General features: G+C 36.9%; 1 protein-coding gene and 1 long non-coding RNA gene across 2 annotated transcripts; one reads left to right on the forward strand and one right to left on the reverse strand.

The window, feature by feature from the left end:
• Nucleotides 1-341: 341 nt before the first annotated feature.
• LOC116305671 (sodium/calcium exchanger 3) lies at nt 342-11,603 on the reverse strand. The gene is made up of 18 exons (XM_031715630.2): nt 10,884-11,603; nt 8,702-8,799; nt 8,325-8,369; nt 8,056-8,196; nt 7,713-7,855; nt 7,303-7,408; nt 6,801-6,915; nt 5,501-5,743; nt 5,189-5,354; nt 4,604-4,727; nt 3,975-4,116; nt 3,816-3,903; nt 3,500-3,590; nt 3,115-3,237; nt 2,788-2,863; nt 2,363-2,516; nt 2,062-2,237; nt 342-1,991 (listed from the first exon to the last, which is right to left on the reverse strand). The coding sequence occupies exons 1-18, from the start codon at nt 11,601-11,603 to the stop codon at nt 1,860-1,862; spliced, it is 2,883 nt and encodes a 960-aa protein (XP_031571490.1). The 3' UTR covers nt 342-1,859.
• On the forward strand, nt 1,414-8,455 carry LOC148914224 (uncharacterized). Its single transcript, XR_016119005.1, has 4 exons — nt 1,414-1,492; nt 2,036-2,539; nt 2,782-2,879; nt 8,292-8,455. It is a non-coding gene; the product is annotated as an uncharacterized LOC148914224 (long non-coding RNA).
• Nucleotides 11,604-13,865: the final 2,262 nt, after the last annotated feature.

Here is a 13,865-nt window from a genome sequence, read left to right on the forward strand (position 1 = left end):
AATGATATAAAACGTTTGAAAAGGATTGTGGTCATTGTAATAAAATTGTCCTTTGATAGGGGATGATGTATGAATGAGACAAGAGAAATAGTCCCTTTCACAGTTCCCCGCACCATCTTGAAAGGTAGCTGTGCCTTTGCATTGAAGCAAGACCAATGGTGAGCTTGCAATGCTAAAGGCCTTTGGACAATTATTATTCACATGTCTCTATCATTGCAAGCTTACCATTCGTCCTACTTCGATGCCATAGAGGCATGGCTACCTTGATGATGGGGTAGGCAGCTGGGGTAGGGAACCTGTAAAGAGGACTATAGCAGAATCAAAAATAATGATACAATATATGGGTTTCTGTCTCTTTTATTTTTATCACTCTTGTTAAGAAATCTTTTCCTAAAACAACTTTTAAAAAACTACTCACTGCTCACTAAACCGATTTCAATGAATTATTAATGACATATTTTCTTATTAGCTTTCTTTACAAAAAATACCCACGAGAAGGCATGTTTTTTCATTTTTAACATGTATTTGTACTTTTTGTCATTTGGTAAATATTTACCATTGTATTTTTGTATGCACACTTTGTTATACTCCATTCTCTATTTGTTCTTATTTGCTATCAAACTTTAATATTTAACGATATAAAATGCCTGGTTCAAACACACCAGTGTCAACAAAGGTTATTTATGCATATGGTGCATGATTGGTTTCGTAATAATACCAGTAAATTAAAGGGTATTATTTGAAGCATTGAGTAAAGCAACCTTTACTGACACTAATGTATAATAATATCAAATCTCACTCTAGAGTACAAACAATAAATAGTATGACCATATATTGATATATATGGAGTGCATAAACCATATATCCATGAAATAGCATGAAGACTAAATAGCACTAAACACATCTTTTTCAATTGTTTCTTTGGTGCAATTTTGTAATTAGTACAACTATGATTTTCATCTAGTACTATAGTGCAACTACAAACGACCAAAGGCTGCCCAAACAAATGTTGATACAAATTACTGTTAGCCAATCAGAACACGTGGTCTTGGTTGGCATAATCACACTTTAAATAGTACTAATTTTTGCTTATTCTATTGTTTTTTATTGTTTATTTAGTGCTAAATAGTGCAAAGAATTGGACACTTAGTGTTTGTATTCTGCAGACTCTCTTTCTCTATGTACAATTATTCATAAATATTGATTTACAAAGTTTTTCCTTAACATATTATTTGTTCCTTTACATCATTCCTTTAGATTAATTTTCATGCCTTATGATTCAGTTCTCTTCAAAAATTAAAGTGGAGGAGAAATAGATCATTTTTGTTCAATTTCGTTCGTTTTTATAAATAATATAAATAATGAAATATGATATTCTGTCAAGAAAAATTTCTGTTTCTTTTAGATTGTCCTGCAAAATATTATCATTACCATTACATCTCAAATAACAGACTGTCAATATGGCAAGTGGCTGGAGAAGAAACATTTCCTGGTATGTAACCATATATTATTGGGTAGACTGTCTTACTATGGTATTTCCTGGACATTGACTGGTTCCTAGTATGTAACCATATGTCATATTTCTAGAGTGACCTGTAAGATGATTGGGTAGACTGTGTTACCATGGTATTTCCTGGACATCAACTTCTTCCTGGTATTTGACCATAGGCCATATTTTTAGGATATGGTTATTGCTATGGTAATTCCTGGACATTAAATCGTTGCTGGTATGTAACCATAGGCCATACTATTAGGATATTGTTATTGCCATGGTAATTCCTGGACATTAAATTGTTGCTGGTATGTAACCATAGGCCATGCTATCAGGATATGGTTATTGCTATGGTAACTCCTGGACATTAAATTGTTCCTGGTATGTAACCATAGGCCATTAAACTGGACAGTACTGTGTACAATAACCAGAGAAATACCAGGAATAAGCCAGTAGACCATTTAGTCAATAATGAGCCACCAAGTTCTCCACCTAAAAACTAAACAGTGGATATAAAACAGAGGTTATTATATCGTTTTCTAGGAGTGGAATACAGGACCACTACTTACCACTCTACGCAGTACTAAAATAACAAGACAGCATGCACCACAAGAAGTATATACCAGGACAGAAAATGAGAGGTTGCCACTGGATACGCGGAATTTAGTTCCCATAGCAGCATGATAACACACGCTGATAACCCATGGTAAACCAAGGCCAAGGAAGACATTTACACTGTTACTGCCTGCAAACATACAAGACCATGTGAGAGGAAGGTTAGTCACAGGAAGGTGATGGCATTAGGATGGTAAACTCTCCACAAGAATCTCTCACCAATAAAAGGAATAACCTTGGGGTATAGTATCTTACCTGTGATGTTGCCAATTGCTGCATCAGCCCCTGAATCTTGCAGTGCTGCTGTTTTACTGGCAAATGTATCGGGAAGACTGGTTCCTATGGCGATGATGGTGATACCTGTCACACTGTTCTTGAGGCCGACAACACAGCCTAACAGCTTGCCAAGCTATGGAATAGACAGGACATGAAGTAAGTAAGGGAAAGGTGGTAGGAGAGAAAATGGTATATTGCACAGCAAGGGAGGGATGGGTGGATGGTTGCAATATGGGAGGGGTGGTTGAAGACAATAATAAGGGGAGGGGTGGGTAGGGACAATATTGTATGTAACACAGCTAGGAAGCTATGTAAGGATAAGTGAAGATAAATTATGTGATAAAGAGAATAGCTGTCAGGATCATATTTTCAAAATAACTGAAATATTTTTTTCATAGTTTTACCTGTTCAACTATAGCTGTAAGAATTGCAATAAATCCCAGTGAGAACACAAATGCTGCCCAACCACCAAGAACGTTCCTGCAACAGATTCAAGGTAACTGAATTAATGCTTAGCAGCTCAACATCAATCTTATCTATTTGCAAATGCCTCACACTATTCTCCTTTGCATGTGTGAGCCATTCATCGCACTACTATTGTCAAATACTTTTCACTGTAAGCCAATCAAAATGCACAAATCTATCCATTCCAATCGCATTGCGGAAAAGTATGCTTATGTTCAATCATAACTGCTGTTGCAACATGATGCTGGTTTGATTGACAACCATACCTTGGTGGAATAAATGCAAAGAGAACTTTCCAGAATATTGTTAGTAAATGTAGAATAAAATCCATGGTGGTCAATGGTTGAATATTGCCATCATCATCTTCTTCGCCTTGAATTACAATTGCACTACAAATATAAAACCACTTAGTTTAATATTTGTACCATACTATGATATGAAATGAATAAGAGTGTTTAAGGTTGCGCAAGACCATATATGGTTAACTTGTGGTAACCATAGTGATGGATGAACAAGAATCATCCAATTTAAATATATCTGTACCACGTGATCAATGATTATCAAGGGTATTCTTAAGGTTGCACAAGACCATATATGGTTGACTCGTTGTCACCATGGTGATTGATGAAGATAATTCAGTTGATAACTTACTCTTCAAACTGTGACCGCCATGACTTGGTTAGACTCTGTTCATCTTCTGATGTGATGATGTTTGCCACTCGATCTACAATATCGTCAACATCTGCCACAAGACAAATAATGTTATCAACGAGACCCAGTCTGCAAATAGGGTTGTCGTGTGTTCTCTTTATGTTGTCATGTGCTCTCGTCTTACAGTCGTTTCCTCTCGTTTCATAATCGTGTAATCTCGCTTAGTTGTCGAGTATTCTCGTTTTACAGTCGTTTCCTTTCGTTTCATAATCGTTTACTTGTCGTGTGTTCTCGTCATATTGGCGCATATTCTTACCACTCGATACATGTGCGACTGTTGCTGATTTTTCTCCAATCCGCGCCCCAGGACTCGGGTCGTGCAATAATACAATAAAATTTTTATTCTGAAATGGGAAAACCAACATGTTAAATAGATGACATGCGGATATTATTAAGTATTATCAAAGATTATTACCTGACATTCTGGATTAATTCTAATTTCAATCATTTTTGAAGTTTCGCCATGTTGAAACGTCAAGACCCCGTCACTAACTGCTTCGAAATCGCATTCTTTTCGTTCAATCTGCTCTTCTGTGCCGCCTGTCGCTGTTCCATTCCTAAATACAAACGATAACACAAACCCAACAGGTCAGAATCAATCATAAAAACACTTCCTGCTTACCCCTGTTCGTCTGGCTGTATCCAAGCCATGGTTAGTATTACTAGGTTATTATCAGTTATCGTTGTCAGCTGCTTTGTAGGAACCACTTGGAATGTATTTCATTTTTTCGTTGCTTTTTTGTGGATGAGTTAGACAGGTTTAGCACGTGCGCACTGTCATCTTAATCATCAAGACAAGTGAAGAAAATGTTTAGACGGTGTTGTTAAGAGCAGAAGTTATCCCTCTTGAATGGCGTGCAATAGCGCAATGGACTACCTTTGAAAAACTTGGAAAAATTATCTCAAATATTCGGACAGGGAGACATGATAAGATTGAACCCGTTACTGAATATTGGATGCAAAGTACGTTCATTATTGAAGTAAATCACGCGTTTCCATCCAATCAGAAAGCGAGATTTACACCAATTATTTCACATTACTCACAGTGTATGGTAGTTAACGGTAACACAACCATCACATCCGCGACGTCTTACAACAGTACACGTCACATCTTCTGTCATGAAGTTGGCATGATAACTTGCTTGCTCAAATGAAAACTCTCCCGGCTCTGAAAACACATGAATAAATAGTGATTTCCTTGTATTTGAACAGTTTACACATGGTGCGTGGTTATTACCACTTATCACCTTTATCGCGCGCTTTCCACACGTGATCTTAGGGTCCAGGGGACAACGATGGGTTTGTAACCCGAAAGCTCGGAGCAGGAATATAATTTTTTTTAAACGCGAATGAAACAAAAGAGTAGTAAACTATTTATTAATTAAATCTTTGCTTCAGCCTAGGGCAGTGGTCGGTGTATAGAAAGTAAAATGTCCAGTACAGCCTTAAACCCACATTGAGCGACTGCTCTTAATAGTACTTTCACAAATGTATCAAAAATCATCGGGAAAAAGGTCAATTAAATCAGTAGGGTTAGTATGGCAGAAGTGATGTTTGCATGAGAGTAGTGCGTCAGAATATTGCTAAATACAATAAAAATACTGTTACATGGCACGGTTATGTACATACCATCGTCATCAATGATAGTTACTTTAGTCAAACTTGGTTCTCCCAGATCAACGATGCTGGCTGGCGTTGGTTTTTTTAATATCACGAAAAACTCTTTATTTTTGTAGTCATCGTGCTGTATGATAGGGATTCTCAGGATGTGCTTTGACGTGCCTAGTTGGAAGTTCTGAGATGCGAAACAAAATTAATAATCAATAAATCTATCAATAAATATTAATAAATCGCGGACAGATTGTGTTATCCAAGAGGATTATTTGAGGTAAATGACAACGTGATAGAAATAAACCAATCAAATTGCAGATATGTATTTACCATAGTTCCTTTAACACTGGTATAGTCTTTGCCGTGTTTAGCACTTCCATCCCTCGTCTCGTAGTCAACACTAAACATAGTACCAACAGCTAAGGAGCAGACGCTGTCGCGGTGATTATTCTCGTCGTTCTCGCTTCGTTCACTGATGGTGTCAGAAGGGGAGTCTGGTCGAGTGTATAACTGTTCTTTAGGTGATGGTGCTGGTTTGTTGATGGGTGAAGCAGAAATACCATTCACTGTAATCTATAGATAAAGTATCTATGCCTTAGTATAATTGCTACAGTCACATGGTAGAATAGTGTTATCACGTGATGCTAGGCTACTAACCACGTGATAGGAATACCATTCACTGTAATCTATAGATTAAGTATCTATGCCTTAGTATTATTGCTATAGTCACATGGCAGAATAGTGTTATCACTTGATGCTAGGCTACTAACGACGTGATAAGAATACCATTCACTGTAATCTATAGATAAAGTATCTATGACTTAGTGGAGAACCTTATTGCTACAGTGACATGGTAGAATAGTGTTATCACGTGATGCTAGGCTACTAACCACGTGATAGGAATACCATTCACTGTAATCTATAGATAAAGTATCTATGACTTAGTGGAGAACCTTATTGCTACAGTCACATGGTAGAATAGTGTCTCACGTGATGCTAGGCTACTAACCACTTGATAGGAATACCATTCACTGTAATCTATAGATAAAGTATCTATGACTTAGTGGAGAACCTTATTGCTACAGTCACATGGTAGAATAGTGTTATCACGTGATGCTAGGCTACTAACCACGTGATAGGAATACCATTCACTGTAATCTATAGATTAAGTATCTATGCCTTAGTATTATTGCTATAGTCACATGGCAGAATAGTGTTATCACTTGATGCTAGGCTACTAACGACGTGATAAGAATACCATTCACTGTAATCTATAGATAAAGTATCTATGACTTAGTGGAGAACCTTATTGCTACAGTGACATGGTAGAATAGTGTTATCACGTGATGCTAGGCTACTAACCACGTGATAGGAATACCATTCACTGTAATCTATAGATAAAGTATCTATGACTTAGTGGAGAACCTTATTGCTACAGTCACATGGTAGAATAGTGTCTCACGTGATGCTAGGCTACTAACCACTTGATAGGAATACCATTCACTGTAATCTATAGATAAAGTATCTATGACTTAGTGGAGAACCTTATTGCTACAGTCACATGGCAGAATAGTGTTATCACGTGATGCTAGGCTAATAACCACGTGATAGGATAGCTGGTTTGTCTTACCATATTTCCATGGCCACTGTTCATTTTGGCACATTTTCCTTCATCTATTTGTGTGGCAGGGTCGTATGGAGAAGGGAGAGGAATGAGTGCTTTATGAGAGCTCACACGAGACGGCCTGTAACATACAACATAGTATTGATATATGAGTACTCGATAAAACTAGTACTCATTACCCAGCTAAAACTATATTTACACGTTCAATGCTTCGTAAAAGATGTGTTATCCGGTTAGATAATCAAATCGCTGTTTTTACAGCCTCCTCGCTTTGCGCTCAGCAAGAGCTTAAGGTAGATAATGGATAAATGGACAATAAATCACAAGGATAAGCGACTCCCTGTTCTCCCCTTAGGGACAGTACGCCAGGTACATTAAAAGTGCACCGAACAAAAACACTTAGAAGTAATGTTTCCTGTGTATTTACTAGAAAGCGTTTTTAATTAAGGTTAGTAGATACAGAGAATTATATATATATATTTATATATATATTTATTTATAAGATAACCTCCTCTTGTTGTTTGACAGCAGCAAGATGTCAACATCCACGTGTTTTGCACTCTTCAGGACCGAGTAAGACTGGGTACTGAAGTTGAACTTTTGCGTTGCCTCGTCTGAAAGGACAATGAAAAAGAAAATCTCGCTCAATGTGATGTTTAACTTTTAAAACACTCATTATTTTAGCGATCTCATACTGTATGATGTCATGCGCAACGCGTTGCGCAGCAATATGGTGAAGTAATTAAACTGAATGAAAATAGCAGTGCAATGTGGGATTGTTTCGGGGGACATATTTCCAAGATGGCGTCTATTTCTTTCTCTAAAACAGTCCCATGATGCTCTGCGATCCCAACTCGACCCAACTTTTCCTCAAACTCGGAATGGATGACAGTATTACTGATGAAACTGATCACTTACCAAGTGTGGAAGTTCCAGTAAGCTTTGAACCAATGAATGACTTGGCGAGAACATTCATCGCCTTTTGACTTTCACTCTCTTCTTTTTCTTTTATTTTCCTGGCTTTACTCCTTGTGATGCTGTGAAGTGCTGCATGACGAAATCTAAAATAAAACCAGCGATTATTGTTACCTTCATTGCATGAAATTTTTGCGACATTTTAATTTCGGGATTTAACGATTTTCGCGCGATTTCGCGATTTGCGAAATCTGCGACCTCCAAAATAGCGAAATTGAAGTGTCGCAAAGGTGTTCTTCATTGAAGATGGAAGAATGAAACAATATTTTTCTGTTTTCTTGCCTACCTAAGTCTTGCAGTAGTCGTGTTTTGAGGCTGTGTGTTAACTTCTTTGATATGTTTCAAGGCGTGAGCTAAACTTTCTGCTGTTTCATTCGAGTTCGCGTCTGGTTTTTGCCCTCTTAGTTTCCATAGCGACACAACTTCCCTGGAATACCGAGCGTAAATGTTGGTTAATTTCACACAATGCTCAAAAACATTTATGGTAGTTTAGTTGTTACTGATTTGTTTGTTGTTTTGTAGGTCGTGTGAGTGGCAGCTATTAAGAAACCTTACTTTAGTTTATCCCGGCTTCTTGGTAAGTCTCTCAAATCTCTCTCGCTGGAAAAGAAAAGACAAAAGAATATCAAAGTATAAACCAATCATCTATCATGTCATATATGTAACTTCCATACCTTACTGCACCTACACATCTACTATATACAGCATTAGACTTATAGAAAAGTGTGGTCATGTAAAAAATAAGTCCTAAATGATGTGGGGTTAGGATGTTTGTTAAAGCCCCAGCCCCCTTGCCCTTCCTAGTAGAACTGAAATGAATGTTATGACCCGGCCTAATGCGCATGCATTTTATTGCTTTACCCTGAGTCAAAGGTATTATTTGATTACTTGAATCCCTATATTACAGCAATCCAGGAAAGAGATCTACGTACCTTACACTATGTCTTTGCTGTTCTAACACTCGTAGCTCCATCGATCGATGGATCATTAAGTGGCTTTGCCGTCGTTCTGTCAAACCAACTACCCTCACCTGTAAACACAAAGCATTAGAGTGATTTTCATATGATCGTGAAAGAATAGGCAAACTAATAGTTAGTAGTAGACTCTAAACCAATGATTTTCTTTTGTTCTTTATCAACTATTACAAACTAAATGGTCTATTTTCTTTCACGGTCATATGAAAATCATTCTAGGTGAGTGATGTAGTTAGACATATTTTCATTCATCTGATTCCAAGGTGGTAGTCTTATTAAGCCTGCTCACGTTAGCATGCGCGCATCCATGCAGCCTATATACATCGGTGATAGCTGTAAACTGTGTCCTAAATGCGCTTTATGAGATATTCAGTTATATACTAATGAGTTTATGAGTTTAATGAGTTTATATACTTAATATTGATTGCTTTGTGTTTATTAATAATCATAATTAAGAGTTTTGCATAGAGTGTACAAGTATTAAGACTATTTGTCACGTGAAAGTCACACATTTTGCATAGAGTGTACAAGTATTAATACTATTTGTCACGTGAAAGTCACACATTTTGCATAGAGTGTACAAGTATTAAGACTATTTGTCACGTGAAAGTCACACATTTTGCATAGAGTGTACAAGTATTAAGACTATTTGTCACGTGAAAGTCACACATTTTGCATAGAGTGTACAAGTATTAAGACTATTTGTCACGTGCCTTATTATCACTGGCACGTGAAGGCGATGACTTAAGGTGTTACATAATAAGACTTGATATACATCAGTAATCCAGTGTATATCAACATTCGTTTTGTTCTTCATGCATCCGTACATCTTACTGGACGAACATACCATACTTGGTTCATTGATAATGCATTATCTATCTTAATAACCGCTGTTACCATAACGACCACACAACAGGGATACTTTAAATGGATTATAGCAGATAATAATGAGTAATGATAGGGGTTAAGATAACACGATCACGGCTCCACATCTTTTGCTACTCGTATTTGTTTGCTTTCCATTTTTTTCGTTTTCTTACACGTTTGTGGTTCTCGTTATCGGTATATAATGTATAACAAATGTACACAAGATGAAATAAATACGTTTAACGGTCTAATACTCATGCGTAACAGTGTAGTGAATAACACCTCCGTTACTTGGCAAAAACAAAGCTTTTATCAATGTTAAGTAGAAAACTGAAGATCCTTCAACCTTTATGGGCTTTGAGGACTTATTGCCAGATATATCACACTTATTCATTCACGTCTAGATGGAGTGTTCATTCGTTCAGTAATGGACCCGGGAATTAATCATCAATTAATATCAGTCACTTGACAACGAACTAACCAGGGACTAACCCCACGCTCGTATTCTAGATATTCTGATTTCTTTTCTGTTCTTCTTTGTTCTTTTTTCCTTCTTTTTTTATGATCATATTTATTTCTTTTATATTTTTATTGCGTGTTTAGTTGTATTGCTCTCAAAACAATTGGCGTTAAATTACAGGCAAGATTATACATATATTTATATGGTGCAGCTGCGGTGTGAACCCTATTGCGAGGAAAAACAGCGTTACACCATACCCACACGAAGCGCAGTCGTGAAAAAGATATATTGTCAATATCCTGTCAAGAATATTTGGCAGTCGTTATTGAAGACTGCAATCAATCATTCTTTTATATATCTACCCCCGTGTCTTAGGTCGATTTTGCCTGGTCCTGCAGAGATTATAATATCTATCGAGAATAATCCTAGGACATTAGACCTTAATAGGTTATACACGTCTAGACCAGTTACCTAGAAATTTCCAAAATATAGGATTATTTATTTCACGGATTTTGTCCTATTTTTAATAATGTAAAGTTTTGAGGCAAATGGTTCTATATAACGCATGCTGATTTGCCTGGAGAAGGTCGACGCTAATCCTTATCAACCGCTTAAGAAAACATTATAAACCCTCTATAGATCAGATGATAAGATCGATCAAATAAATTAATTTACAGACAGTACTAAAGCATCTTAGATCTAAACTACGTTCATTATCATGGAAATGAAAACTTATCAAACTGTAAGTTTAGAAAGTGTGCGTTAAAAGTATAAACAATGATACGGCAAACAGGTTTACTAATAAATACTCACCTCTGGGGTCTCGACAGTAAGGACTTTGCCTGTTCTTCTACTACACCACCATCCATGATCCTGGCACCACGATGTGAACACCAGTAAAGGGAAGAACGAAAGAGTTAAAAAAGCTTCCCAGATTTCCACTTCATCTGGTGATACCCACTTGAGGGTGATGAGAAGCCACACATAGGCAAATAGCGACCATACAGCAGTCCAAATAAATACACCAAACTCTCTGACACGTTTGACTGTATCAGTAGGGACACTTACTACACAGATAGCTGTTATGAGCAACATATTGAATGAAGCAGAGCCTATGATAGTGAAGGTACCGAGTCCATCTTGGTCTGCGCCTTGAGCACCGTCGGACGATATATCTTGTATGGTTTCTATGACAGCTAATAATATCTCGGGTGCTGATGATCCTAATGCCATTAAAGTTAGGTTTGCTACGGTTTCATTCCAGACGAACACTTCTATTTCAACACTTTCTTGTTTCTCGGGGTCGAAACGAGTTAGTTTTCGTTTTTTGCTTGTGATTACTTCAATTGATCCCATGAATATGTCTGCAACTATAGCAATCCCTAGAAAAAGGTAAAACATTGCTAATGTGTAGAGAAACCCTCGTAGACCTGCACGCCAGAGATTCTCTCCTGGGATCAATAGCCAACTATCAAAACAAGGTGCAGAGTATTCCACAATATAACCATTGGTATAGTTAGTAATGTACACCATGTTGACCAGTAATCAACATTAACTAAAACACTTGCTTGATCTTCCTTCAGATGGAAGTCCTGTGAATGTATTCACGATTTTTGAATTATCCATTGATGATTCGATTTCATGGTTTGCGCTGTACTTGCTAATGTTGATGTAACGCGTTCTTCCGTTGATATGACGAACAGTATCGACGACTCCTCGAAGTACAGCAAAAGATCTTCAGTGTGAGGTTGAACTAAAGACCCGTACTAGTCTTGTCTCAATGGTAATCATCATTAGCATCTGTGGTTTTTCTTTGGACCAGTTAATGACCAACTAAACAACGTCACAGTTCAACTCCCGTGAACAACAGCCAGCAAGACGACTATACTGACGACTGACCTTAGAACCTCTAACCCTAAGCACAAAAAAAGGAATAAAAAAATTCAACTTTGATCAAAAGGTTTAACTTGAATGGGAAATTTGACAGGGATTTTGAGCAGAGTATTTTTGGCTGCTATTTATACGAGAACTCCAGTGGATTCTAAGGATTGGAGGCTTTGGTCGGGTTGCTATAGTAACATCATTATGTAAAGAAAAGCCCTTATTAGATGTACCATCGTAAAGTCAGTCTTTGTTGATATAACGACATCTGCTGGACTTGCAAATTAAAAATTATCAATAAAAAGTGTTGACTTTTGACTACCAGGATACTGTTTTACTTTTCTGCGTGAATTTCGCTAAAAACTGTTTCATTTTCTTCACAAAAAAAAGAAAGAAAGACTAAGAAAAAATATATAAGACAAGTATGGCTTACTCTTCTCTGCCTCTTTGCTATAAGGAGCCGGTTGGCTTCTCTTCGCAAAGTACCCGACGAAATTATTTTCAAGTTATTATAAATGAATAAGAGGAAAATGTTATATAAGTAAATATGCGAAAATAAATAATCACATCGGAAAGAAAACAATTTTAGATATCGCCTCGAGAGATTTTCCTCCCTTGTTTTTTTTTTCATTCATTGTGAGAATTAAAAACAATAAGTAACTGAGTACTTTCATATGTTTTCCATATGACACAAGTTATAAATCCTAACACAATATTCAGGTGTTTTGGTTTTCGTCACTTGTGATTATCCGTTGTTGCTATGTTAAAACTTAGGAAGTTGATTTATAGTCAGAGCAAGACACGCTGACTGCTCGTCACTGATAGTCTAAATAATAGTTCAATATCACCGCTAAAAAGAAAAAGCTGGAAGAGAGCACGCGCGTCATGCCTGATTTCTCTTTTTTACTCGTGTTTTCGTATCTTATTACTTAGTTTTATCAACGAATCAAACAACAATAGTGTTTCGTTAAAAACTCAGAGAAGGCCTCGCCCCTGTTATCTACGATAAGCTTAGAACGATTCATTAGCACGGGGGAGCTAAACGCCTCGAATATTTGTGGTAGAATTCCGGTAATCAAGGCACAAATATTGCGATAAATAATCATAAGTTTATGATTCATATCGGGCAATTCGCCGACTATTTAGGCTGCAATAACTTCCGCGATCGAGCTTGGAACCAAAGAACTTAAAGTAGTTTGATCTCAGGAGCGGCACGATGAGAAAAGCCGGAATATGAACCAATCTTTTTCTCCTAACTTTAACTTTGTTTTATCTGTTCGTATTTTCTTTCTTTCTGCTTCAATTTTTTTAGACTGACAATCGTTTTTTCATGATTAACTTAGCAGTATCTTTTTCTTTTTAACTCCTTTCGACACGCAGATCAAATCTGCACTTGAGAACGAAAACGAGAAAACGCCGACTCCGAACGGTTTGACTATACTAAATCACTATTTCGCATGACCAACGTATGAATGCTTCAGTTTTCGGTGGTAAGGTCATCAATAGTAATGCAACAAACGAAACCTTGTGAAAATAATTTTTTCGGACTTTCAATCAAAACCAACTCCAGCGACAGTGGTTAGTTGAGTCAGTGTCACTAGAACTAAAGAATAGATAGATGTATACAGAACAACCAGTACGAATATTTGGTATGCCATGGCCTAGGATCGAAGTGATATTGAACGAGCAGCTAGCTAACAAATAATCGATTTTCCGAAGAGTTTTTTTGGTTCTGAAAAAGATTTATCTTGATTCCTGGATTTGGTTAATTTTCAAATCTGTGGCACACAAACAAACAAACAAAAACTTTTCTTTTTCTTTTCCCGGCAATTAAATTTTGTATCCACAACCAAGGATATTTGGCAAGCAAAATGTAAAAGTATTACACCTACGTTGTGTTTTCTGTCGTAGTTG

Source organism: Actinia tenebrosa, unplaced genomic scaffold (assembly GCF_029948245.1).
Source record: "Actinia tenebrosa isolate PJP-AT-01 unplaced genomic scaffold, QUT_ActTen_1.0 PGA_scaffold0__85_contigs__length_37466705, whole genome shotgun sequence".
NCBI classification, from domain to species: Eukaryota; Metazoa; Cnidaria; class Anthozoa; order Actiniaria; family Actiniidae; genus Actinia; species Actinia tenebrosa.